This window comes from Xiphophorus couchianus, chromosome 13 (assembly GCF_001444195.1).
Source record: "Xiphophorus couchianus chromosome 13, X_couchianus-1.0, whole genome shotgun sequence".
In the NCBI taxonomy this organism is placed as follows: Eukaryota; Metazoa; Chordata; class Actinopteri; order Cyprinodontiformes; family Poeciliidae; genus Xiphophorus; species Xiphophorus couchianus.
The window spans coordinates 1,685,375-1,708,012 of record NC_040240.1 but is presented as its reverse complement, the minus strand read 5'-3'; the positions used below and the strand labels follow the sequence as shown (position 1 = coordinate 1,708,012).

Sequence of the window (22,638 nt, the reverse complement as noted above, 5' to 3'; positions counted from 1 at the left end):
AAAAGACCAACACACAGGCCTATTTAATAAAATAGAATGTTATGAAAAGTCTATTTGTCAGGAACTTTACCAGTAAGTGAAACACGTTGCATACATATATATATTAATTACACACCAACTGGTGTTACTCAGTTTCTGTTAAAGGGTTAGTATTATCTAAATTCAACTTTTTTGAGCGTTGCATAATGGTATAATGTTATTCCCTCATCAAAAACATACCTGGAGTGTCGCATTGATTCTGTCATGTATGTTTGAGAAATCATTTAATCTCCATGGCACCATTCAGCTATGCAAAACGCCTGGTGGACCTATCACTGCCTTCGAGTTTCTAAACACCCTGAGAAACCCCGCCCCGTGACTCCCCCACTCAGCTCCTTCAGACTAGCCCGCAGAAATTAGCAAACACTTGCTGAGTTCATTATGAGCTACTTCCCAGTGCACCGCTTGTAAAACTGTCGTTAAGGGCTAATAGAGCCATGTTGTAACGACTTCCTGAAGGAGGAGTTTCAGAAAGAGCAGGAGTTTTTAAAGAGACAGAGGCCCAATTTCAGGTTGTTAAATTACAAAGTCTAATATATTTGAAGTCATATTTGGAATAGTGTTTTTATAATAACTGGAGGTAGCATAATTACTTGATTTTTCTCCAGCCTCATAATATTGAGCTGAAGTTCAATATTATGAGCTTCAGATCATAATATTGCCCCTTTAATTAGAATTTTCTGCTTGCAGCTAATGAAAATATGACATTTAAAATTAGAATATTACATCAGACCAATAAAAAAAACATGGTAACATAAAAAAATATGCTGAATACCTGCTGAAAGTTTATTTTGAATAGGTAAATTTAATCTGTCAAATGAGCTCCTTCAGAAAGCAAAAACTAATTTATTGAAGACTGCATGCAGTTCATAGTTATGACCAGCAGACGATAATGAACTCTTCTGCTCACATAACCAAAGGTCTGAGTAAGTGGGCTATAACTGTTTAACACCTGTTCAGAGTTTTGGCGAGAACTTTCCAAAGTCCAAAACAAAAAGCTTTAGGTTATCTAAACATTGTTAGTCATCAGAAAAAAAGCTGTTAGAGGATATTTTGTCATTCATTCAGTCCGAAATATTAAGGTGGAATATTTCCAGTCTATTTAAGGCCTTATTGAGTGAACTTGCTTTCCAGGCGTCGTCAATAAATGTGCTGGAGGAGAAGCTGATGCTGCTGCAGAGGCGGGAAGAGATGGCTGCTGCAGGCTATGAGAAGGCCCGGCTGAAGAGGGAGAAGGAGGAGGCGCAGGAGGCCAGAAGGAGGGAGCGAGAGGGCAAGGACAGGCTGAGAGAGGAGCAGAGACAAAGGTTTGAGGAGGAGAAGCAGAGGAAGAGGGAAGAGAGGGAGCGCAGGAAACTGGAGAAAGACAGAGTGAGTAACTGGAAACATCAAAGTCACCTTTCCAGTTTGGGAGGAAAACTTTGATCCCCAATTTTACCAACTGATTGACAGGAACGAGAGAAGCTGAAGGAAGAGAAGAAGAAATATGCTCAGCGACTGAAGCTGTGGAACAAACCCAGAGAGGACATGGAGTGTGAAGACTTAAAGGTCAGTGAATGCAGCAGCGTCAGAGTGGAGGTTAGGCCAACAGATATTAGCCAACATGCTCATTGAACTACTTTTAAATGTAGAAATATCAGCCAACCAAAGACAAAAAACAACAACCAGATGTATGGTTGTTCTTCACTTCACTTTAAGAAAAATGTAATTTAAATATTAATACTTTATCATTTCTAGCACAGAAGGAAAATAATTAATTAGTAGGCAGATCGTTGCTGAATGTTGATCAGCTCTGATGATACAAAATATGTTAAAAGCATTCCTCTGTTTTTTCAATGAGAGTATAAATAGATACCAATGAATTTAAAACTGTGTGGAGTTTAGGGATACAAATGGTACTAGTTTATGTAACTGATGTTCTAAGGAAACGTATTAAAAATTGGAATGTTTTTAAATAGAAGTGAATGCTGTGCCATGCAGTCACAGTTTTAAAAAATGAGTAAAAGATAGTTCATATCATCACTTTTACTATCACGATAGTACCACAAAATATCATAATGAAACTTCAAGTCCATATCATTCACTCATAGTTCAGTTTTACCAAACATGTTTTCAGAGTCACTTTTTATAATCTCTCTTTCTGAGTCTAACACATTCATCTAGGCAGTTGAACATAATAAAAACTAAGAATAAAATTGTAACCCAAACCCTCACCTCTGAGTAAGGGACATGCAAGTTGAAGAAAGGCTTAATTTCCGGAATTCCCTTTATACAAATGTAGAATATCTGTTTGTTCTAACAGGAGTTACCCAGCCCAATGCCGGTGAGAACCCGTCTTCCTTCCAAGCTTTTTGGAGAAGCTCTGATGGTGCTGGAGTTCCTGCGAGCTTTTGGTGAGGCCTTTGACCTGAAAGATGAGTTCCCTGAGGGAATTACTCTGGGTGAGTATTCGTAAGTATTGCTCTGGAAATGTTTATGAATTCAAACCTACACATGCAGGTTGTTCCATTTTGGAATGATGTTTTTTTGATCTCACAATCATCTTTTTAAATTTGTTCATGTGTAAAAACCTTAAAGGGTGCACTTTCTTTTCACTATTGCCTGTCTATTGAGTCGCGTTTTGCATTAATAACAAAAATAATTTCTTTCATGAAATGGAGTTTTGATCCAAGCTGTAAGTGTTTATTTCCAGATAAAGTGGTCTGTCTAAGCAGATTTTTGTCTTCCCACAGAGGTTCTGGAGGAGGCTCTGGTCGGCACTGACCCAGAAGGTCCTTTGTGTGAGCTGCTTTTCTTCTTCCTGACGGCCATCTTTCAAGCTCTGGATGAGGAGCAGGAGGAGGTGGCCAAAGATCAGGCTGAGGGTGGGACACACACTGACCAGTCCACCATGACTCCTACATTAGTACCGGTTCTTGATGCCATCCTTTCTTGTGTTTTGTTTTAAATTAAAGGGGTCCTGTTATGCAAAATTCATAATAGGTCTCCTTTGCATGTTTCTGTGTTTTCATTTGGATCTCTATTGCTTTAAAAAAATAACAACAAATGCTTTAACCAATCACCAAGCTGGTTTTTGGCAATAATTAAATGTTTAATTTATAATTTATGTCTGGAAAGAAAGCACTTTACGAAATTTTCACAATGTAACATCACAATGTCTGGAATGCCCTGCCGCTCACCTGGCAACCCCAGCAAAGTCCAGCCCGTCACTTAGCAACCTGAACTGAGCTTTGGCCCATTTGGTCAGCTGGTATTCCACTGTGTTCACAAGTGTTTTGTTGTACATTTACCATCCTGGAACAACTTGCTGCATTCTTGTTGGTTGTGCAGGAGGTTCCACTACTGCTTTTCAAAGATGTACGGTTGTATAATTTTGCAGCCGTTTTTTCATGTGAATGTTAGCTTTGATATGGGAGCGTGGCCAACAGCAGCTTATTAGGCCCGAGCAGCAAAGCGCTGCGAAGGCCTATTTTGAATTGAAATTGATGGAAGCCCTAAAACAGCTCATTCTGAAAGGAGCTCAACATAGTCAGAACTAAGCAGACTGACATGTCACTCTCAGAATGATTTTGTATAAAAAAATGTGATGATCATCTTTTGTAGCCTATTGACCTTTACTTTAATAGGTCATAAAGCTGTCAAATCTTTGACCCCCTGTGGATGGATGCTGCCAGTACACCTGATGCTTCTCTGCTTCCTCCCTGCAGACCTGTGGGAGGCTTTGGATGACGACTCTGATCCCACTCAGTCGGCTCTGACTGCTGTCGCCTCATTGGCTGCAGCCTGGCCTCAGCTGCATCAGGGCTCAGGGCTCAAACAGCTGGACCTGGACAGCTGCACGCTCTCCGAAATCCTGCGCCTCTACATCCTAGCCTCTGGCGCTGATTGTAACCATAGCAACGCAAAGTTCCGTTACCAGAAACAAGGTGGTTTCACTGTCATGGATGACCCATGTGTGGAGCTGCGATTGTCTGACCCAGCGCTGCTGAAGAGGTTGTCCTGCACTCCAGTGTATGACCTCACACCAGGTCAGTAACTCGGCAGGAAGTCTTTAGGCAGAATAGATGAGGCAATTTCACAGGGAGCAAGATCAGTAAAGACGAAACTGACGAAACACAGACAGACCGAAAGAAAAGTCTTTACCTCTGAAAATCTGACGCTTGTTGCAAATTATCACTGATGCTAACGAGGAGTTGTTCCTCTGTCCTCTATGTTTATATGTGTCAATATTAAACACGCCTTAAATCAGTTTTTATTAATGGCAGCTATTAATTCCTTATAAACTAGTCATCCCTTTATGTTCCTTGCAGTAATCAGTCCACCCTTCAGTTTATAGAGATAATTCAAATATAATTCAAAGTGAATTTTTTTTTTTTTAAATCAAAGAAAAATGGATTATATTTTTGTTTGCAGCGGAAAAACTGAAGATCCTTCTTGCTCTGGTGGGGAAGCTGTTGACTCTGGCTTCCAGCAGAGATCTGATAGAGGACTGTGTGGATGAACAAAAGGCAGCCAGACAAGAGCTGAGAGAGATCAGAGCAGAACAACACCGCCGAAAGAGGGAGGAGATCGCTCTAAGGTAGGGAACACACACGCTGGTTGTAAGTATCAGTTGATCTCTGCCCTCTGCTTTGAAACACTAATGTCCTAAATCAAGATGCTTCACTCTGGGTTTAATGTTTTAAAAAAAAGGGGTACATTAATGTTTTGTGTTTTTTTTACTGATCATGTTTTAAGTTTCCCATCTGATGTGCTTGGCATTTTTGTTTTTAGGGCTCGTGTTCGAAAAGAGGAAAAGCTGAGGGAGCAGGAGCTGAGACTGAGGGAGAAAAAGGAGCGACTGAAGGAAAGACTGCAAGCTAATGGGTATGGAAGGAAGTCTTCACTCAGAATGAGGAAGCTGCATTGCTTCTCTACACAATTCTCACAGAGCTGCTTCATGTCCTGTTGTTGGATAAGCATTCCCTTCTCTTTGTGTGTTTATTTTGTGTCTGCTTCTATGGAATTGTTTTTAAAACTAGATGTGTTTACAGAATACAGCATGTCACCTTTTTCTTCTCCTGGTGATTATATTAAAGTAAACACTGAAAACTGATTCTGGGAATGACACTCAATGCTTTCAGCTGGCTGGGAATTGAATCACTCCTGGAGAAGGGCTTGTAGCATTAAAGCTCTCAACAGTGAATGTGAGTGGTATTCTGAAGTCCTGTTTCCTCTGTCCTCAGTGAGACGGCTGCTGAGGCTGAAGGAGAACAGCGCGATAAGAACGCTAAAGAAAATGGTCTGTCCAGCACCCTGAAAACAGGTAACATCTGATCCCCAGCAGGGCACTTTGAGTCAACATACTGCACTTATTGGTAGAGGTTTTCAGCTCAAGCAAACAGGACAATAATTATTATAACAATTATTATAATTATTGACCTAGAGCTGAAAAGACATCATTTGATTTGCCCCAAGATAAAATGTGTGTTCATTTAGTTTGTCCTGTTGTTCTCCAGGTAAAGCGGGCCAAGATGAAGACGGGCAACAGCAGCAAATGCATTCTGATTCCAAACCCTGCGGCCTTTCCTCCAACCTGAGCCCAGAGGAGCTGGAGAAAGAGCAGGAAAAGGTCACATGGTCTATTTTTTTTTTTTCTTTTTAAGGAGAAATGACAAGCATGATGATGGCTTCTGCTAGCTGCGTGTCCATTTACCTTAAAACTTAGCCAAGTGGGCGTTATAAAAACCATCCATCCATCCATCCATCCATCCATCTTCTTCCGCTTATCCGAGGTCGGGTCGCGGGGGTAGCAGCTTCAGAAGGGAGGCCCAGACTTCCCTCTCCCCAGCCACTTCTTCCAGCTCCTCCGGGGGAATCCCGAGGCGTTCCCAGGCCAGCCGAGAGACATAGTCCCTCCAGCGTGTCCTGGGTCTTCCCCGGGGCCTCCTCCCGGTGGGACGTGCCCGGAACACCTCACCAGGGAGGCGTCCAGGAGGCATCCTGACCAGATGCCCAAGCCACCTCAACTGGCTCCTCTCGATGTGAAGGAGCAGCGGCTCTACTCTGAGTCCCTCCCGGATGACTGAGCTTCTCACCCTATCTCTAAGGGAGAGCCCAGCCACCTTACGGAGAAAACCCATTTCGGCCGCTTGTATCCGCGATCTCGTTCTTTCGGTCATGACCCAAAGCTCATGACCATAGATGAGGGTGGGAACGTAGATCGACCGGTAAATCGAGAGCTTCGCTTTTTGGCTCAGCTCTCTCTTCACCACGACGGACCGGTACAGCGCCCGCTTGACAGCAGACGCTGCGCCAATCCGCCTGTCGATCTCCCGCTCCCTTCTTCCCCCATTCGTGAACAAGATCCCGAGATACTTAAACTCCTCCACTTGGGGCAGGACACCCCCCCTGACCCGGAGAAGGCACTCTACCCTTTTCCGGCTCAAGACCATGGCCTCGGATTTGGAGGCACTGATCCCCATCCCGGCCGCTTCACACTCGGCTGCGAACCGATCCAGCGAGAGCTGCAGATCACGATCTGATGAAGCCAAAAGGACCACATCGTCTGCGAAAAGCAGAGATGAGATCCTGAGGCCACCAAATCGGATCCCCTCAACACCTTGGCTGCGCCTAGAAATTCTGTCCATGAAAGTGATGAACAGAATCGGTGACAAAGGGCAGCCCTGGCGGAGTCCAACTCTCACCGGAAACGAGCCCGACTTACTGCCGGCAATGCGGACCAGACTCTGACACCGGTCATACAGGGACCTGACAGCCCGTATCAAAGGGCCCGGTACCCCATACTCCCGGAGAACCCCCCACAGGGCTCCCCGAGGGACACGGTCGAACGCCTTCTCCAAGTCCACAAAACACATGTAGACTGGTTGGGCGAACTCCCATGCACCCTCCAGGACCCTGCTGAGGGTGTAGAGCTGGTCCAGTGTTCCACGACCAGGACGAAAACCACACTGCTCTTCCTGAATCCGAGGTTCGACTATCCGACGGACCCTCCTCTCCAGGACCCCTGAATAGACCTTGCCAGGGAGGCTTAAGAGTGTGACCCCTCTATAATTGGAGCACACCCTCCGGTCCCCCTTTTTGAACAGGGGGACCACCACCCCAGTCTGCCAATCCAGGGGAACTGCCCCCGATGTCCATGCGATATTGCAGAGTCGCGTCAACCAACACAACCCTACAACATCCAGAGCCTTAAGGAACTCCGGGCGGATCTCATCCACCCCCGGGGCCTTGCCACCGCGGAGCTTTTTAACCACCTCGGCGACCTCGCCCCCAGAGATTGGAGAGCCCAACCCAGAGTCCCCAGGCTCCGCTTCCTCAGTGGAAGGCATGTTGGTGGGATTGAGGAGATCTTCGAAGTACTCTGCCCACCGGCCCACAACGTCCCGAGTAGAGGTCAGCAGCACACCATCCCCACTATAAACAGTGTTGGTGCTGCACCGCTTCCCCCCCCTGAGACGCCGGATGGTGGACCAGAATCGCCTCGAAGCCGTGCGGAAGTCTTTCTCCATGGCCTCTCCAAACTCCTCCCACACCCGAGTTTTTGCCTCAGCAACCGCCCGAGCCGCATGCCGCTTCGCCCGCCGGTACCCATCAGCTGCTTCCGGAGTCCCACAGGCCAAAAAGGCTCGATAGGACTCCTTCTTCAGCCTGACGGCATCCCTCACCGAAGGTGTCCACCAACGGGTTCGAGGGTTGCCGCCGCGACAGGCACCGACAACCTTGCGGCCACAGCTCCGATCGGCCGCCTCGACAATGGAGGCACGGAACACGGTCCACTCAGACTCCATGTCCCCCACCTCCCCCAGGACGTGTTCGAAGTTTTGTCGGAGATGGGAGTTAAAGCTCCGTCTCACAGGGGATTCCGCCAGACGTTCCCAGCAGACCCTCACAACACGTTTGGGCCTGCCAGGTCTGACCGGCTTTCGCCCCCGCCACCGGAGCCAACTCACCACCAGGTAGTGGTCAGTGGACAGCTTCGCACCTCTCTTCACCCGAGTGTCCAAGACATACGGCCGCAGATCCGATGAAACGATGACAAAGTCGATCATCGAACTGCTGCCTAGGGTGTCCTGGTGCCAAGTGCACATATGGACACCCTTATGCTTGAACATGGTGTTCGTTATGGACAATCCATGGCGAGCACAGAAGTCCAGCAACAGAACACCGCTCGAGTTCAGGTCGGGTGGGCCGTTCCTCCCAACCACGCCCCTCCAGGTCTCACTGTCGTTGCCCATGTGAGCGTTGAAGTCCCCCAGCAGAACAAGGGAGTCCCCAGGAGGAGCACTCTCCAGTACCCCCTCTAAGGACTCCAAAAAGGGTGGGTAATCTGAACTGTCGTTCGGCCCGTAAGCACAAACGACAGTCAGAACCCGTCCCCCCACCCGTAGGCGGAGGGATCCTACCCTCTCGTTCACCGGGGTAAACCCCAACGTACAGGTGCCGAGATGGGGAGCAACAAGTATGCCCACTCCTGCCCGACGTCTCTCTCCCTGGGCAACTCCAGAGTGGAAGTATGTCCAGCCCCTCTCAAGGAGACTGGTTCCAGAACCAGAGCCATGCGTCGAGGTGAGACCGACTATTTCTAGCCGGAACCTCTCGACCTCACGCACTAGCTCCGGCTCCTTCCCCACCAGAGAGGTGACATTCCACGTCCCAAGAGCCAGTTTCTGCAACCGAGGATCGGACCGCCAGGGTCCCCTCCCTTGGCCGCCACCCATCACACAGTGCACCCGACCCCTTTGGCCCCTCCCACGGGTGGTGGGCCCATGGGAGGGGGGGCCCATGTTTCCTCTTCGGGCTGAGCCCGGCCGGGCTCCATGGGTAAAAGCCCAGCCACCAGACGCTCGCCATCGTGCCCCCCCTCCAGGCCTGGCTCCAGAGTGGGGCCCCGGTGACCCGCGTTCGGGCGAGGGAACACCAAGTCCAAGGTTTTCCTTCATCATTGGGGTCTTCGGGCTGCACTTTGTCTGGTCCCTCACCTAGGACCTGTCTGCCTTGGGTGACCCTACCAGGGGCATGAAGCCCCAGACAGCATAGCTCCTAGGATCATTGGGGCACTCAAACCCCTCCACCACGATAAGGTGGCAGCCCATGGAGCGTTATAAAAACAAATACACTTATTGGAAACATGGCAATTTTGAGAGAACTTGTGCTTCTTGATAAAATGTTTTTCGATAGGTTGGGGGGATTTTTTTCCCTACTGCATCTAAATTAGTGCATTTTGCAAAACTGCAATGGAGACACTTTTCACATCACGAGTCATGTGATCAACAACGGCTGTTACTGGCAGAAAAGACGACAGGAAGTGGTAGGAGAAGCAAGGCGCAGAATGTTTTTAATGACTTATTGCCTCTTAATGAACTAATCATACGCGAATAAGTTTCACATGAACTAAATTTCTAAATTAATTGCAAAATTTACTTCTCTTGACATTATTTGAATATCAACAAAGTTTTACGCACACATGTAATGGAAAGTCTTCTAGTGTGTATGTTGTGCTTATGAGGTCTGTGTCTTCCTGGCAGGTTCAAGAGTTGCTGCAGCGAATCCAGAAGGCGGCCGCCTGCACCTGCCTGCTTCCTCTGGGTAAAGACCGGCTGTTCCGCAGGTACTGGCTCATCCCCTCAGCCTGCGCTCTGTTTGTGGAAGAGGACTTCTTTGGCCTGACGGAGGACATGCTGCTGCCATGCCCCAAACCTTCTGAAGACGCTGCAGCTAATATGGAGGACACAAAAGCTGAGACTGAACAACCTGGAGAGAAGTGGGTGTTCATCAAAGATCTCTGAGAGCTTAAAGCTTAAAGAGCGTCCTAATTGTGATTTTCTGCTTTCATAACCCGACAGTGCTGGTTCCAGTCTCAGTGCGCATGGAGTACCGGTGAACCGTCCCAACCAGTGGTACTTCTACAGTTCCATAGAGGAGGTGGATCAGCTGATCGAGGCTCTAAACCCTCGAGGTCACAGAGAGAGTGGCCTGCGGGAGGCGCTGCTGCAGGACAGAGACAAGCTCCAGCTGCTGCTGCAGAGCTGTGACCAGAGCAAATACAGGCTCCTCACCACGCAGCCAGGCAACAGTGAGTCGACCTTTCTGTCCACATATGATGAGACTAGCTATATAAATCAGCACTGTTATCTCTAGGGAAGCACTGATCCACTTTTTCACTACCAATACCAATATCTGAGGTGTAGCATTGGCCGATACCGGTCCGATACAGAAAAACAGTGCTGAATTGACTTAGGCAAGACAAATGTATTGCTTAGGCAAGACAAATGTTATAAATGTAACACAGACATAAATGTACTGAATTATAAATTCATTGCCAACTCTGCATCAGTACAGCTCACTGAAACACACCGTCAGTTTCACCAGCTGGTAAAACATGTAAAAGCAACTTTCAGACAAAAACAATAGGTTGACTATTTTGGTCAAACATGTAAAAATAAACTTTAGCAAGCCATGAAGTGCAATTAGGAATTCTAGATATAATGTACAATGAATAATAAAACATGATGTCGCTCAAAGCTCAAAGCATAGAATTAGACTGAATAGATCTGCCCTATGGATTTGGAACGTTGTCACTGATAACCAATCTACAATTTTTGAAGCGGAGCGCTCACCCTGCTCTGCATCAGCTGAGTCCCGGATGGAGGTCAGGTTAAGAGACCTGCTGCTGGACCTGGAGGACCGCATCCACCAGGGGTCCCTGGGAACCCTGAAAGTAGGCTCAGCTGCTTACAATGACAAATGACCCGTAGCCTCTAAGAGATGACATGTTCAGCTTTCATTTTGGTGTTGCTAAGGTGATGGACAGACATGTTTGGCGCTCTGCGCTGGAAGAGGGAAACTACGAGCTTCTTGCGTCTGAGGGCAAAGAAAACTGCGTGATAAACGGACAGGTGGAGCCCATGGAGGTGGACTCTGGCCACATAAAAACCAGAGACAGAGGCAGTGACAGGTAGTCTATGTACTCAGCATGGCTTGCTGCACACTTATGTGATGGAAGGACCTCAGTTTTTCCTGATGGGGTGTGTGTGTGTGTGTGTGTGTATGTCAGGCTGCAGGAGCTGAAGTCCGAAGCCACTGGGAGGACCAGCGGCAGTGAGACTCCTCAGGTGATCAGCAGCTCGGTTCGAGTTCTGGCTCAGGCCCTTGGTCATATTGAGCAAGGGATCGAGAGACGCTTCCTCAAACCTCCACTGGGTGAGTCTGCCAACCTTGTTCGGTGGTAATATGCTGACTTCTGCAGTTTCAAACACACAGAGCAGCCCTCCCACACATCTCTGCAACTCAACTCCTTCACACTAGTCAGCAGCAATTGGCAAACATCTGGTGGCACTGGTTATCAGCTGAGCACATTATAGGAGCTACTTATCAGAGTAATGCTGGTAAAAACGTTCTGCATGCTTGTTATTTATTTATTTATATTTAGTCATATTGAACTATGTTATCACTCTTAGGTATAAGAGTGTATGTATATATTTTATAAACTTTGTCTCATATGGTTATATTTGTATTATTGATATTTAATACCTCAGTAGCTTGGTAGCGAATAGGCAATTTTCCCTTGGGGATCAATAAAGTCTATTCTATTCTAAAGGGTTAGTAGAGGAGCCATGTTGTGTTGACTTCCTGGAGGTGGAGTTTCAGAAAGAGCAGGAGTTTAAGGCAACAGAGGCTCTATTTCAAGGCATTAAATTACAATGTCAAATTTCCTTTCAAGTTGTGTAATCGAAGGTAACATAGTTACTTGAATATGCTATAAAACGGCACTATGTGCCTGGAAAACACATGTGAACTGACCAAATATTGCGGTGAGTTTTCTCTCTGTTAAAAACTGATGATACAGCAAAATCCTTCAGGTTATGTGGATTGTCTTTTCAGTCACTGTTTTCACTGATCCAGTTTGAATCGTTTCAATCATTTGCATTTCTCTCTGCATCTCTAACTGTAACAAACTCTGTGTGGTCGTCTGAGTTTTGCTTTCACTGTTTGTTATTGACACACTTTCCAGGTGACGAAGACTCAAAAAAGGACCAGAAAGTTAAGAAGAACAAGAAGAAAGATGAAGACCAAGCATCTGACGGTAGGACTCATTAAAAGGGATATTTTAAACAGAAATGACGGGGTTCTGTAAAGTATGTTTCTATTTACTCAGTACTTGGTTGGGGCTCCTTTTGCATGAATTACTGCATCAATGGCGCGTGGGATTTACATGCTCTTACAGCTGCCCTCAGGTTGTCTGCCTTGTTGGGTCTGGTGCATCTCATCTTCCTCTTGCCAACAGCCCACAGATTTTCTATGGGGTTAAAGGTCAGAGACTTTGCTTGCCCATCCGGACCACAAACACCAGTCATTGAAGCAGCTTCCAAAGCATCATAGACTGTGGAAACTTCTCTCTGGATTCTAAACCGCATTAACTGTCCTCCTCAAATCACTTCCATGTTAGTCCATGAGGACATGGACTAACCTTAAAACTAGTCCATGTCTAGTGTTAAGGACTATACATCAGTATCATCATAACAGTTAGAGTTTTAAAGCAACATGGATTTTGTCCCTCTCTTCTCTTCCTCCAGACTCTAGCACCTTGATTTCCAATTAAAATGCAAACTTTACCTTCATGGAAAGAGAACTCTAGACAACTCAACAGAGGTCTGTTTCTTTACAGCTACTTTCAAGTAAGATGCTACTACTACCTCTTGTTTCTTTGCTAGATGGCAGCAGTGACGGCGGTCGGGTCGGTAGGACGGTGCTGGACCGATGGAGGGAGTCGCTACAGGCCTGTTCAAGCTCATCTCAGGTGACTTTCTCTAACTCAACGTCACCGTTGCCAACGTCTAGACATCCAAACTGGTTGTGTGAACACATTGCTGTACTTTGTGTTGAATCCATTCAGGTGTTTGTTCACCTGTCCAGTCTGGAGCGAAGCGTCCTCTGGTCCCGCTCGGTCCTCAACGCCCGCTGTCGCGTCTGCAGACGCAAAGGAGACGCAGACAGCATGCTGCTGTGTGACGGCTGTGACCGAGGACACCACACCCACTGTCTGAGGCCCCGCCTCAAGGCAAGCCACCGTCATCCATGACTGACGTAGCTGTTCTTCCACCAAACATATTTATTAAGTAATGAGGGAAAATGATCCAACTTTCCTTCAGCATGTTCCAGAGGGCAGCTGGTTCTGTCCAGACTGCCGACCCAAACAGAGATCCAGCCGCCTTCCGTCCAGACAGCGCTCCTCCATAGACGAGGACGAGGAGGAAGAGGATGAAGAGAACGGGGAAGAAGATGACTCTGAAGAGGAAGAAGAGTCGGAAGAGGAGGAAGATGATGAGGAGGAGGAAGATGAAGAGGAGGAGGAGGAGGTGGTAGCTGTGAGGTGAGCATGGAACAGTTCACGTTTGTTCAGTTTTTAGAGTAGTCAACCCAAAGTAACACTTTCCACTCTGCAGTGCCAAAAAGAGCCAGGCTGCACCTCCCAAAGGCAAACCACAACAAACCATGCCCAAAACACAACAAACCACACCCAAAGGTCAAACCGCCACGCCCAAAGGTCAACAAGCTCCGCCCAAGAGCAGCACTACTTCATCAGGGAAAAACTCTTCAGCCTCCAAGTGTGTATTGGTTTTTTTTTGTAAAAATGCCTACTCTTGTTTACAGTTGTTTTTCGCTCAGTAACATCTGTCCCCAAACAGAACCTCAGGGAAGAAAGCTTCTGCATCCTCGTCCAAAGCAAACACGACACCGAGCGATAGAGCGCCGTCTCGCTCAGGACAGCGAGCTAGCACCCGCCTGAGTAACGAGATTCCTGCCCCAAAGAGCAACGTGAAAACCTCACCTGGTCAGAGGGAGGTCAGCAAGAAGCCCTCAGCAGGTAGAGCAACAGATGACCTCAGCACATGTAAACACCAGCAGCCATAAGGCATCTAACCAGGAAAGTTAAAAAACTGCTTTTTTGAGCTTTGCATCATGTTATGTTTTTCCCTCATCAAAAACATACCAGGAGTGTTCCCTTGCTTGTTATTTTTTTTTTTTTTCATGCATGTTTGAGAAATCCTTGAATCTCCCACGGCAACCATTCAGCTGTGCAAAACGTCTGGGTGGACCTAGCTCCACCTTTGAGGCGCAGCTTCTCAGAGCTGCAGTTTCCCAGCTTCCGCCTCACAGAGCAACCCTCCCTCTCTCCCCCCCTCCCTCCCTCCAGCACTCAGCTCCTTCAGACTAGCCCGCTGCGATTAGCAAACACCTGCTGGAACTGCACATTCCACCAGCTGAGTTCATTATAGGAGCTACTTCTCAAAGCAGTGCTGGTAAAAACGTTGATAAAGGGTTAATAGAAGAGCCATGTTGTGATGACTTTCTGAAGACGGATTTCAGAAGGAGGCATTAAATTTAAAGTCCAATTTCATTTAAGTCATATTTGATATAAATAACGTTTTTATGATACCTGAAGGTAACATGGTTACCTGATTGTGCTATAAAATGGCAATGTGTGCCTGTAAAATACATAGCGCTGCCCCTTTTCAGGACTAAAACTGTCAAACTATGAAGTCGTACTATAGCTTTGTTTACTCTGTGGACCAGAGCAGTGCTGTGCTCCCCAAAAAATAATGGACAGATCAACTGTGTTGTAAAGCTCTTCCAATTTTAGAAGTTTTATGTTTTTAGTTGTAGATGCATGTTAGTTTTCTTATTTTAAAAAAGTATTGAATTATTTATTTGTATATTTAATTCATTTCTATTATTGTATGGAATATGCTCAAGTGGTTAAATAAAAAAATTTGCAGATTGTGCCAATTATTTTCTGTCAGAATAATTTCTTCCCAAATAATTGTTAGTAGCAGTCCTAAAAATGACCTGCAGCATTTGTTTGTACTGACCTAGTATTGAGACTGAAGTATATTTTTGTCTGACACATAAAGTAGGTGAATTAGTTTTATGTTTAGACGTAGAATTTATTCACAAGTATGTTTTATGGTATTTTTAGTGCTTAATCTAGTCAGAGCGCTCAGTCTGCAGAGGATGTTGTGGTTATTTGTTTGCCACTTCCTTCCTATCTGTCTGCAGCTTTCAAATCTTTTCAACGAAAGTCTGGAATTAAATTTCTTTCCTGATTTAGCATCTGATGAAGTAATTTAAGTTTGTTATGAGAACTGGACAGTAACCCTGGACGTTCCACAGCAATGTCTGTCACTTAGAAACCCATTTCTGAGCTGTGACTAAGGACCCAAGTACACACACACACACAGAGGTTTCTAATACTGAGACTTTTGCTAGCATGTGCCTACATTTCCGCTTAAACCAACAATGGGCTCCAAGGTCAAACTGTGTTCTTGAGATTTCCTGTTACAAAACGACAAGCAGCCTCCATGTCACTGCAACGCATGATCATATGATCCATGCAGCTAATCCTTCTGAAATGTTGTGTCCCGTTTCCTCCCACAGAAGCTACACCTCCCAAACCATCAAAAACCGTCCTCCCAGTTCTCCCAACAACGTCTTTGTCCTCCAGCCGACGCTCCTCTGGGAGGAATCAAGGTGTCCACGAGCTGTCAGCCTGTGAGCAGCTGACTGTGGAGCTGGTCAGGCATGAAGACAGCTGGCCTTTCATGAAGCTGGTGTCCAAGACTCAGGTATACAAACCTTCACTATGGAGGATTTTTAGCTGGCTGGGTATGGAGGCAGATAATGAGGCATTCAGCCACAGATGTATCCCCACAACCTCCCACCAACTCCTGAGTAGGATGGAGTTATGTTCTGGGATTGCAGGGCGCCATAAGAGGCAAACCATAGTTAAAATGATTCTTCATTTACTCCTGAACAAATATGAAGTCCTGATTGGTGCTGAGCAGCACTATTGTAGTTCAGTTCTGAAACCCAGACATCAGGCTTCTCTGAGTGTTTCTCACTAGCCTTAGCATTCATGACGGTCTATGCTATGTGTAGCGCAGCAGAGAGAAAAGTGGATTGAGCAGTGCCACATAGAGGAGTGATTGACAGCACTAAGACCCTCCTCCTGGCTCTGATTGGTTGTTTCTAGATAGCCCTGGAAAAAGGAGTAGATTTTTTTCAAATTATCTGTCTCATACTGTCATGACATAGTGACAGGTTCAAACAATGTTTTTTAATAGTTGTTCCATGCTGCAGCTTTAAGTAAAGTGGCATCCTTTCAAAATGTTATTACTCATTACTCATAAGCATTCTAAATTATTTCTGACATCTTTGATATATTTTTCCCATTTATTCCAATGTTTGAAAGATAAGTATCTTTAAATTGACAGTGAAGGCTACTTTTTCCATTTTGTAAATATCTATTTGTACCTGAGCTTATTCTTGTGCAGTTAGTTCTCTCTGTACCATCCAGTTCTTTGTATTTTTTCCAGTTGCTATAAGTGTATCCCAAAGCTATCCATCTATTGACTGCGTAATGAATAAATTAATGGATGAATGAATATATTTTATTAATCCCCAGGGAGGAAATTGACATTTCAGTACAGCACAGTTGGAGAGAAAACTGTGGATTAAACAAACATAGGACATGGGTAGACAGGTGTCTGAAGCTGCAACCTTGGGAGGCGCTGCGCTTTCGTTAGACGAGAAAAACATTAAGGTAGACTAGGGGAAAAAATCATCCCTGCAAAAAAACCCTCTGGACATGAAAATCAACATATTCATGACATAAAAACACAGGCTTTTGCAGTCCACAAACAGTTTTTGAAATTTGTCAGAATACAGATGTGAAAGATATAGTTAATTTCATTGTTTATATCAACCCATTATTTTTTGGAGAATATGTCATTCCCAAAAAATACAACAGTGATTGGCATTCTGACACCACAATTTCTCCAGCATTTGCTATTTCCTAGTGAGAAGTGAGAACTTTGATGTGGAGTGATAAAATAACAGCTGTAGTGGTTCCAAGTTTCCTCCATGTTTGTGTGATTCCAGGTTCCTGACTACTATGATATCATTACGAAGCCCATCGCTCTGAGCACCATCAGAGAGAAGGTCAACAACTGTGAATATCAGACAGCAGGTGAGAAACAAAACTATGGGCCATTAGACCTTGAATCTTCTTGGCTTGCAGTCAGTTCAGAAATAGTTTTGGTTTATGATTAAGAACCAAAGTGTTGTCACTGCTGTACACAATGACATAATGCTATTTGTCTCACTCAGACAGACCAAAGGTTATCCCTTCTAAACTTTACCAGCCAATAGAAATGGACGCAGCTGAGCACAGACTCATCTAATGGCAGTTTTCCATTCTATGTTAATATATGGTTTCACTTTGTATGGGGATCATGTCCTTATTTTTCCACTGCTTCTCAAAGTAGGTGGGACCAGCTGCTGATCACAGCACATGTGAAGTTGTGTTAACCTCAGACTACAGACAGTTTAAGTACCTTTATTAAGTTCCATCTAAACTATTTAGCAAGGTATGAATGTATTCAGAGCGTATCAGAAGGACTAAGTTTGCTTTTTTGACTTGATATGTAAGGCTGGACAATAAATCAATAACAATATATATCATGGTAGACACCTGATTAATATTGATAGATAATACGTCTGGTAGAATATTCAGTATATAGAATAATCACTGAACTTCAATCCAGAACCGCAAAGCATTCTGGGGGATGTAGGCAGAAGAAAGGCTTTAGCTACTCAACCTCTCACAGCGAGCTAAACAAGGATTGTTGCAGTTATTCAACAACCTGTGGAATAACTTGCAGCAGTTTCAGGTTTCACCACCGTGCCTCACAAATGCTTAAGGATAAAAAGCAACGGTGTGGAGAGAAAACTGTGGATAAAACAGGAAAGGTCGCGCCACGAGTATTTCAAATATTTAAAACAATAATCTAATCAACAATTATCAATATCAATAATTATGGACACGAACTCACGTGAAATGCTTATATTGTGATAATATTTTCTGCCATATTGTCCAGCCCTGTTATGTACAGTGCTGTATTTATCCCAAATGTACTTTAATTGTTCCAGATTATCAACCAGATGTTGGTATCAGAGAAAGGTAACTTGAGTACAAAAATCAGTTTTCAAATGATGATTCAGTTTAATAAAGGAAAATAAAAATCTGATCAGTGGAGAACCTAAATACGACTACTGACCCTTTGATGGCACCAGCTAGAGCTAGTTATGTATGAATGATGCAGAGGAGCTCAGTGAGCTATAATGTGAAGATTTTCTAAACGTTTGTGCACAAGATTTTTCTACTGTATTCTGTGGGTCAAGAATGTTCAGTTAGTTTGAAACATTTATACACCAAAACAAACATGTGAGTCTAGCACTAGTGGGAGAATTGACTCATGGTATTTTGCCAAAGACAAAAAAGAAGTCCTCCAACTGCTAAATAAAATATGACTTCACTCCATTTTTGTTTACGTTTTGTGAAGAAGGAAGTTGCGCTCTTTGTCTTCTTCGGAGGTTTTCATGTTGTTTCTTTAAGTGGTTCGCCCACAGGCGAGGTGGGGGAAGGTTTTCCAAAGGGTTTGACACAGTGCAGTGTGAACCACACCATGTGAAAATGTAACAAATGTTGCAATTTTGATCCCCATGAGGTGGGCAAACTGTCAGCGTGTTTTCAACACCAAGAAGGTAGTTAGGTTGCTCTACACTGAACTTAATAACTTCATCTCAAATGATGTCAAGCTAAAGGTAAACATCATTGGTACTGAGAAAACTCTGCTCCAAACAGCTGTCTGTAGCATTCAGTCACCTCCATGGGAGTCTAACAGGAGACATGAGACCACTTACTGGGTGTGTGTAGAGGCCAACATTTACACATTCAAATAAATGTAAATCAGTCTTACACATGAGGCCCTGCTGGCTGTATGGTCAGAAATCAGTTGGAGATGCTGGTAATTGTTAAACAGACTCTGTGACTACTAATATTTAACTTGAAAAATCAGACATTTATTAATGCTGTCCAGCATTGTCATGAATCACACATGCTATTTCTGTTTAGAACATTCCTAAATGTGGTAAACTAGGGGTGGGCGATATAGATTTAAAGTCTTATCACAATGTTTCGTAGTACTATTGTAATAATGATAAAAGTGACAATAAGAACTATTTCTTACCTATGTTTTATATAGCCACCCCTACTGTAAAAACAGAAACACTCAGAGAAAGTGTACTCACTATGACAGAGTGAAGTGTTAAAACAAACCTAATTATAAATTAGGTTTTCTCTGGGTACTCTGGCTTCCTTCCACTGCCCAAAACAATTGGCTGATTAATTTAGCTCTTTGTGTCACCCTTCGCTGACCATGGAATGTGATGATAGATAAAACAGTAATTCCCCTTTCTTACTTGGTTTCAACAATTTCCCTGCTGAGTAGAGGAAAAGCTAAAGACTGAAGCCGCTTTCATGGTTTCCTTCACTCTCTGCTGTACTAACAGTGAAACGGACTCTTAGCATCATGCTACCACCACTGTGCTTGACAATAACAGAGCACTCGTATCAAAACGTCAACTTTCTCCCTGTCATGATCAAACAGCCCAGTCTTTGTCTCTTGTTTTTCTGAGACGTTTCTCCATTAGGCGCTGTTGTCTGTGGGTGTAGGTCCAAATTTCAGACGTGTCTGAAGGTTCCACTTTTGGTGTGAACACTTCTCTTTTCCTGTCATTGAAGTGTTCAGATGAGGAAATATTGGATTTTCCAAACACATTCAGTCATGTTTTGGAAAGGATAGAACTGACATTAAGGTTCTGGATTGGCCTTGAACTCATCCCTGTTGAACAAATGACTTTTTACTTAAGTATATTGAACAGATTAATTATTATTTGTTTTAAAAATGATTGAAAAACATTATAAAATCCCCAAATTAATGTTGTTGATGCCAGTGATGAGTGGATGCTTTTTAATGATCGGTGATCGGTCAGAAAACTGCAATCAGTTCACCCCTACATTCAATGCTGCCGCCATGTTTTGTTATGATACTCATGAGATGTCACAAAGCATGAAGGATAAGGAAAAGACATATCATATTAAAAGGTCAATTTAAGGGTTTTATAAATTAATGTTGGGGCCATTTGAAGAAAAATCAATTCAAACTGATTGTTAATAAATCCAGCCGTAGTGTTTATTATCCCTAGATCTGCATTTGTTATTAAAGTGAACAAAGGTAAATTCTGAGTGTGAATGCGTTCTGATGATTATCAAGCCTTTTTCCCTCTGGGTTTCTGCAGGCGACTACATCTCCGACGTGGAGTTGATGTTCTCCAACTGCCTTCAGTACAATCCTCGCCACACTAACGAGGCGAAGGCCGGCATGCGCCTGCAGCAGTTTTTCCACTCGGCGCTCAACCGTCTGGGCCTCAGAGAGCGATGCTCCGCTCCACCTGCCAAACGTTCCCGACAGTGACCTCGCCACCGTACGTCCTGCTGCTGGCTCCGGGGCCCCACACGTACAGACCGACTCTCACAAAGTATTGCTGTTGTTTCCAGATTATTCCTTGGTGACCTTTGACCCTAATCAGCTGGCGGATGCAGCCAAGAGTTGAAATAAATGAAAGAGGGCATTCAAAACGGTGCAAATTTAAAAGTTGATGAGCAGATATTCCACAAAGGTGGAGTTATCTCAGAGTTTATCCTCGGTTACGTTGGCCTGATGTGTTACTTCTGTTACGTCTGCTGTGAGACGACAACGTAGTAGAAAAGCTGTGGGCTCCTTCCTGAGGCAGTTGGGTCTATGGGGAATTTCTCTGACCATATCAGCAAACGTGTTGAACACACAGACTTGGTGCTGTAGGACAGTAGAGCCAGTAGAGTCCCTGCTAATTCCCCACCTTTTGAAAAGCAAAAACCACTGAGGAACATTTGCACTGACCGGTAAGACTCGGACGAGGTTTCTTATGTTTTGCTCAGGGACAGAATCTTTGTTATAAATGAAAACGTGTTTGTATCAAGCAGCAGATTTTCACTCTTGTTATGCCACTGGTGCTCAGCGTTCAAATATATGGAAGTCTGGTGCTGCCAAAATCAAAATGATCAAATGTACATAGGTGTGAACTGGCTTAATTGGGTATGAGAGATGGCATTGTTTGCATTGAAACAATTCTTTCATACTTCAATAAATAGTCACTGTTAAACTAAAAACTAGTGGACATTCTTACAACCACAAAAAAAAAGGAATTGTAGAAATATTTAGTAAAAAATCTGACAGTATTTTTTTTCTGTCATTTGTGTTCCTCTCTCCCAGCATACAGAACCATGATCATATATTATCATGGTTTCCTCGATGCTCTGAGGTCAGCTATTGAAAACCACTATATATATAAATATACAGAGCCAGTTTGCAGTGTAAAAAAAAAAAAAAAAAGAGTAGTTTTTTTTCATACTTTGATCAAAGTTTTTATTTTTTATTTTGGCAGCAATGTAGCATTTTCAAGTGTACATAAAGAAAATTAAAATGAAAGCCATACATTATGGAAAGATGTCTGTTAAAATGCCTTAAAGATCAGATCCTAAATCTTTTTCTTTTGCAAATAAAAAAAAAATTAGTAATAAATTAATAAATGTGATACATTTTAAAGACATTGCGTTTGTAAAACATTTTGATTTGGCTGTTAGACTAACAGTTTTTTTTATGGGGCATTAACATGCAGATCCTTCTAAACATTCAGACTTTAAAGTTTTTTTTCCCCATCTGACATTTAAAAAGTGAATTATACTAGACATTTAAAAATAGTTATGTCAACCATAAGCAACAACTGATTTTTAAAGTGAGGAAACCACAATTCACTTTTTAAGGTTAGGAGAGGAGTGTCTGAATGTGAGGAAAACACCTGTCCTCCTGGAAAGGTTGGACATGGATTTAGTTCCTGGCAGCTGACCCCGCCTCTCAGGGATTGGTGTTCTGTTATTGGCTCAGAGTTTCACATGGAACTGGGATGTTTAGCAGTCTGAAGTATACAACTATAAGATATGAGTGGAAGCCCATGCCACTCTGCAGTCCCAATCTGTTTGCAGTAATGGCTGCTGCTTTAAAACAAAATGAAAGACTTAAGGTTGAGAGAGGAGAGGAACACCAAGCTGACCTTACAGGCAGAAAATAAAATCTGGAAGAAGAGCGGTTCTGCTGATGACTTTAGTTTTTGCAGATATATAGGTCTCAAAAACATGTCTGTTGATTTCCATCTTCACACATTTTAATTGTGTTGTTCACATTCCTTTTTAAAATTTGAGTGTAAAGTTGGGCGTCTCTTCCTGAGAGAGAAGGCAATTTCGTTCTAAAATTGTGAATTGTTCCTTTAAGACCTCCAGTTGCTGCAGTGGGCTTGTAGTTTTAGTCATTTGTTGTTTTTTTTGTTGTTTGTTTTACTACTGCACCATTTCCTGTCTTTGATGTTCTGCTACATTTACATTCCCACTCCCTGATGCTGATGGTGGTGTGTCAGCTGTGGACACTACACTGGAGCTACTGCAGCCATCTCTCACTGCTCTGTATCTGTATTTATTTAGTTGAAGCATTCATTTCACTGTCTTTATTTATGACTGCTAGTTGCCCTCAACTTCTGATGTTGTTCTGATGTAAAAAAATAAAGTGAGTTTTTACTGAGACTGCTACTCCTGAACCCTCAATG

At 44.0% G+C, this 22,638-nt stretch overlaps 1 protein-coding gene across 2 annotated transcripts in view; it reads left to right on the top strand.

Moving 5' to 3' along the window:
* baz1a (bromodomain adjacent to zinc finger domain, 1A) overlaps positions 1-22,621 on the top strand; it is a 30,181-nt gene extending 7,560 nt beyond the window's left edge. For both annotated transcript variants that reach the window (XM_028035348.1, XM_028035349.1), the window contains 23 exons: positions 1,174-1,410; positions 1,492-1,587; positions 2,342-2,480; positions 2,772-2,903; positions 3,747-4,067; positions 4,453-4,618; positions 4,813-4,905; positions 5,265-5,344; positions 5,538-5,650; positions 9,567-9,802; positions 9,885-10,114; positions 10,647-10,759; positions 10,842-10,996; positions 11,096-11,241; positions 12,053-12,124; positions 12,753-12,838; positions 12,935-13,099; positions 13,191-13,411; positions 13,485-13,646; positions 13,728-13,906; positions 15,478-15,665; positions 16,981-17,068; positions 20,242-22,621. In XM_028035348.1, coding sequence (XP_027891149.1) covers positions 1,174-1,410; positions 1,492-1,587; positions 2,342-2,480; positions 2,772-2,903; positions 3,747-4,067; positions 4,453-4,618; positions 4,813-4,905; positions 5,265-5,344; positions 5,538-5,650; positions 9,567-9,802; positions 9,885-10,114; positions 10,647-10,759; positions 10,842-10,996; positions 11,096-11,241; positions 12,053-12,124; positions 12,753-12,838; positions 12,935-13,099; positions 13,191-13,411; positions 13,485-13,646; positions 13,728-13,906; positions 15,478-15,665; positions 16,981-17,068; positions 20,242-20,417 — 3,594 coding nt within the window. In that variant the 3' untranslated portion in view covers positions 20,418-22,621. The remainder of the gene's footprint in view (positions 1-1,173; positions 1,411-1,491; positions 1,588-2,341; positions 2,481-2,771; positions 2,904-3,746; positions 4,068-4,452; positions 4,619-4,812; positions 4,906-5,264; positions 5,345-5,537; positions 5,651-9,566; positions 9,803-9,884; positions 10,115-10,646; positions 10,760-10,841; positions 10,997-11,095; positions 11,242-12,052; positions 12,125-12,752; positions 12,839-12,934; positions 13,100-13,190; positions 13,412-13,484; positions 13,647-13,727; positions 13,907-15,477; positions 15,666-16,980; positions 17,069-20,241) is intronic.
* The last annotated feature ends 17 nt before the right edge of the window (positions 22,622-22,638 follow it).